At 41.1% G+C, this 4,693-nt stretch overlaps 1 protein-coding gene across 1 annotated transcript; it reads left to right on the forward strand.

Moving 5' to 3' along the window:
• Positions 1-404: 404 nt before the first annotated feature.
• KCTD21 (potassium channel tetramerization domain containing 21) lies at positions 405-4,693 on the forward strand. The gene has a single exon (XM_089512958.1). It carries the CDS (start codon positions 412-414, stop codon positions 1,192-1,194), a length of 783 nt encoding a protein of 260 aa, XP_089369084.1. The 5' UTR covers positions 405-411; the 3' UTR covers positions 1,195-4,693.

Genomic DNA, 4,693 nt, shown 5'->3' on the forward strand with positions numbered 1-4,693 from the left:
ACAACAATGCTTTTGTTGTTTGTTTTAAAATAATATTTTAAATGATTTCAAATCTGTTGTAAGTTGAGGTGTTTTGATCTCACCTTTTGTACGTTTTAATCCTATGTGTTTTTATTGCAATTTTCTTTCTCATGTAAACCACCTTAAATTTGGGATATTAATATTATGATGAATGGATGGATATATGGATGGACAGAATATGTTTCCTATCTCATTCCTGGGATTTCTCCCTACTCCCCCATGTGTAGAATAAACTTCCATTGAATCTAGAAGTCAAAACTAGAAAATTAGACACTTTATGTACACAATTCTACTACCACTTTCAAAAGCTAATTAATTCATAACTTAACATTTGGTACTTGTTATTTCTTCTTCCTAGATCACTTCCTGACATTGCACTCTTCTCCCACCATGTCAGAGCCGATAACACTAAATGTTGGTGGGAAGTTGTATACAACCTCGCTCTCCACCTTGACCAGCTTCCCAGATTCTATGCTGGGTGCCATGTTCAGTGGGAAGATGCCAACCAAGAGGGACGGCCAGGGCAACTGCTTCATTGACAGAGATGGGAAAGTTTTCCGCTACATCCTCAACTTCCTGAGGACCTCTCACTTGGACCTCCCTGAGGACTTCCAAGAAATGGGCCTCCTTCGACGAGAAGCAGATTTCTATCAGGTCCAGCCACTGATTGAGGCCTTGCAGGAGAAGGAGGTAGAGCTCTCCAAAGCAGAAAAGAATGCCATGCTCAATATCACCTTGGACCAAAGGACTCAGACAGTTCATTTCACAGTGCGTGAAGCTCCCCAGATCTACAGCTTGTCATCTTCCAACATGGAAGTGTTCAGCGCTCACATATTTAGCACCTCCAGTTTGTTTCTGAAGCTTTTAGGCTCCAAACTCTTCTACTGTTTCAATGGCAACCTCTCATCAATATCTAGTTACCTGGAGGATCCTTACCATGTGACCTTAGACTGGGTTGCAAGTGTAGAAGGCCTGCCAGAAGAAGAGTACACGAGGCAGAACTTAAAGAGGTTGTGGGTACTGCCAGCTAAGAAGCAAATTAACAGTTTCCAGATGTTTGTGGAGGAAGTACTGAAAATCGCCATGAGCGATGGCTTTTGTGTTGATTCTTCTCACCCGCATTCCTCGGACTTCATGAATAATAAGATTATCCGGCTGATTCGGTACAAGTAGACCAAGCTTCTTTGTATTTCTCAATGATAGTGAGCACATGTTAAACTCGTGTCTTCAGGACATGAGTTACACATGGAGCCTACATGATAAAGATGCGCTAATCTACATTACGGACCACTAATTTGGAAGTTAGTTCTCCACTTGATTGACTAACTGGTACATGTCAAGACTGTAGGACAGGGATGGGCAATGAATTGCTATGTGGGCTAAATGGGGGAACTGTACAACACTCCTTCAGCAGGACTCACAGAGAAACGTGGTTCTGTCTCAACTGATTGTGCTTCTTCCAAGAAGCATTCTTAGAAAGTAATGGGTCCATTCTTACCTAGCCATGTTGGCACCGGCAATGATATCAGCACTAGGGAAAAGGGGATGTGCACATCCATGTTTTTTCTTCATCCCTTTTGTCTGTTTGATGCTATTGTGCCTGGCAGAGAAGAAGCAATAATGAAGGCAGCTAAGGTCAAGGAGGGGAAATATCAAGAGCTGTAATGAAACTGTCTGTCTCTACTCTGGAAAAATGATTAGCAATACTGTATTTAATGCTTTACACAGACATGCAGAATTTAAGATTTTCTCCTTTAGTCTAAAGATAGAAGACGACTTCTAACCTCTCCTTTTCCCTTTGGAAAAGGATAGTTGTGCAGTCTAACCTATCAGAAGAAAAAGCTGCAGTGAAGCTAAAATTCTTGGGGATGTATGCATTTGTGCATGTGCTGAGCTTTAGGTGCAGAAAGGTTTCTGGATGAAAGAGACCTTTGAGCTGAGCAGGGCATGATAACTGTTGGAACAGATTTCCTCCTCACTTACATCATACAAGCTCTGACACATAAATACAAAAATATTCAAATCCCTCAGAGCAACAGTTTTGCCTTTTATGCTCTTTTTTAAAAAATGTGATTGACCAGTTTATCAGATTTAACAGGAATAAAGAGGCAAGCTCTAGATATTTGGAGCTACAACTTCAGAGCAAAATGGGGCAATATCCCACAGTAGGAAGCCAGTGGTGGTTTGACATTTTTCTGGCTGGTCACCGGAAGGAGAAAGGAAGGAATATGAAACTGATTAGCAACCATGCAGAAAATGCAGCCCAAAAGCACTAGACAACAGTAAAGTATTTCCTCTGGGCCCTTCCAGAATTCACAGGTAAAAGAGGATGCTTTGCGGCTGGTACCTAGGCATCCAGGTGGAGAAGGAGGCGCAGACATGGAATCTGCCAGAGCAACAAAGCACTGGGCAGCAGTCAGCATAGATGAGCATCCGACTGAGCTTTTGTCAGGAAGGGTAGGGTATAAATTGATTTAATAATACTGATTTCAGTTGGGCCAGCACAAGTTGCCAAATGCACACTCCGCATACAGAATCTAGCTCACCAGCTTCATTTATTTATTTATTTATTTATTTATCATAGGCTGTAATTCTGTGTGCTCTCACCTACGAGTAAGAAGCATGGAACGTAGTGGGGCACAGAATCATAGAGTCGGAAGAGACTCAAGGGTCATCCAGTCCAGCCCCATTCTGCCATGCAGAGGATACTCAATTAAAGCACTTAGACCAGTGGTTCTCAACCTGTGGGTTGCGACCCCTTTGGAGGTCGAACGGCCCTTTCACAGGGATCGCCTAAGACCATTGGAAAACACATATTTCTGATGGTCTTAGGAACCATGACTAAAATAATTTTATGGTTGGGGGTCACCACAACATGAGGAACTGTATTAAAGGGTTGCGGCATTAGGAAGGTTGAGAACCACTGACTCAGAGTTACACTACGTAAACATGCTTACAAAGTAGAATTGTAATGCGAACCATTTATTGCCAGTCTTTCATGTAAACCTCAAAGTGATTATTTGCGGGATGAGCGTGTGTGAGAGAATGCCATAATAATAAATTAACCAAACTGGTTAATTTGCTTGATGAATTAACAGAAGTGGATAATGAAGGGGAAGAATGATGTAATCCTCATCATAATAAAAGGAGAAGGGGGGAAGTTTATTTTTTAAAGAAATGGAATAGTGAGTTGGGGATTAAAAACGTATACAGTTAGCAAAGAACCTAGGGCCTAGGTCACCTCTCTCTCCAGTAAACTGCAATGCTTAGTTGCATTGCAGTTTAGTTTAGTTAAAGCTACTGATCTAGCAGTATCTACAGGCTGTAAATGTGAGCCTTAAGGGGTGGGTCACCTTCAGGGGGAAAAGGGTACAGGTTGAGCATCCCTAATCTGAAATGCTTGGGACCATGAGTGTGTCTACAATGCAGAAATAAAGCAGTTTGGCACCACTTTTAACTGCTATGTACTTTTGGTGGTTTGTAGTTTTGTGAGATATTTAGCCTTCCCTGCTAAAGAGCTTTGATGCCCCATTGAACTTCACATTCCTGAATTCCATAGCATTGAGCCATGGAAGTTAAAGTGGTGTGCCATCTTCTTTCTTTCTACAGTGTGGCAGCAGCCCAGCATCTGGAGTGTTTTGGATTTGGGATTTTTTTTACAGTTTTGGAATACCTGTTTTTGTATATGCGTACAACGCATAATAAGATGTGAGAACCAGCATGGCGTAGTAGAGTATGAGTGTTGGAATACAAGTCTAGAAACCAGAGTTAGATTCCCAGCTCAGCCATGAAACTCACTGGGAGCCCTTGGGCTGTTACATACTCTCAGCCTCAGGGGAAGGCAAACCTCCTCTGAGCAGCTCTTGCCAAGAGAACCCCATGATAGATTTTCCTTAGGGTCACCATAAGTCCAAAATGACTTGAAAGCACACATCAACAACAACAACAGCATAATGAGATATCTTGAAGATGGAGCCCAAGTCTAAACAAGAAGTTCATTTATGTTTCATACACACCTTATACACATAGCCTGATGGTAATTTTATACACAATATTTTGTACATAAAACAAAGTTTGTCCATGTTGAACCATCAGAAAGCAAAGGCATCACTATCTAAGCCACCCATGAAAGAAAAAAGTTTTGGTTTTTGGATTGTTTGAATTTCAGGATTCCGGATACGGATGATTCAACCTGTATATGCTACATTCTTGAATTGATATGCTGTTAGCTAATAGCATCTCTGTTTTATTTGGATTGAACTGACACCAGTCATCTATTCAAGATATCTAAAGCTTCACCTTGGTTTGATTGTATTGTGTCCAACTCTCCATAAAATTCTCTTGCTGTTGTGACATTCCTAAGCCGCCAGCAAAACCGTGAATTATTAAACCTAAAGACAAAAATTGTTTCTTGTAAACCAACTCTTTTCTTTCCACTGGAGCTGGGTTCTTTGGTTGGTAAAGTCACACTTGTGTCTACAAGTTCCACAGAATGGAAGTGCAGCTGTGTTGTTGGAAAAAGAATAATGTGAAAAACCATAGAATCTTTCATTCAGAAAAGAAGGGAGTCTTTCCTTGGCCAGTTTGATTCTTCCATATTTTCTCTTTCCTTGAATGTTGTATCTCAAAATGTTCCAACCGGCATGTAGTTATAACACACGTTTCTTTCTTT

The sequence above is a fragment of the Sceloporus occidentalis genome, unplaced genomic scaffold (genome assembly GCF_023333645.1).
Source record: "Sceloporus occidentalis isolate IW3139 unplaced genomic scaffold, rSceOcc1.0.p SCAF_2, whole genome shotgun sequence".
Classification (NCBI taxonomy): Eukaryota; Metazoa; Chordata; class Lepidosauria; order Squamata; family Phrynosomatidae; genus Sceloporus; species Sceloporus occidentalis.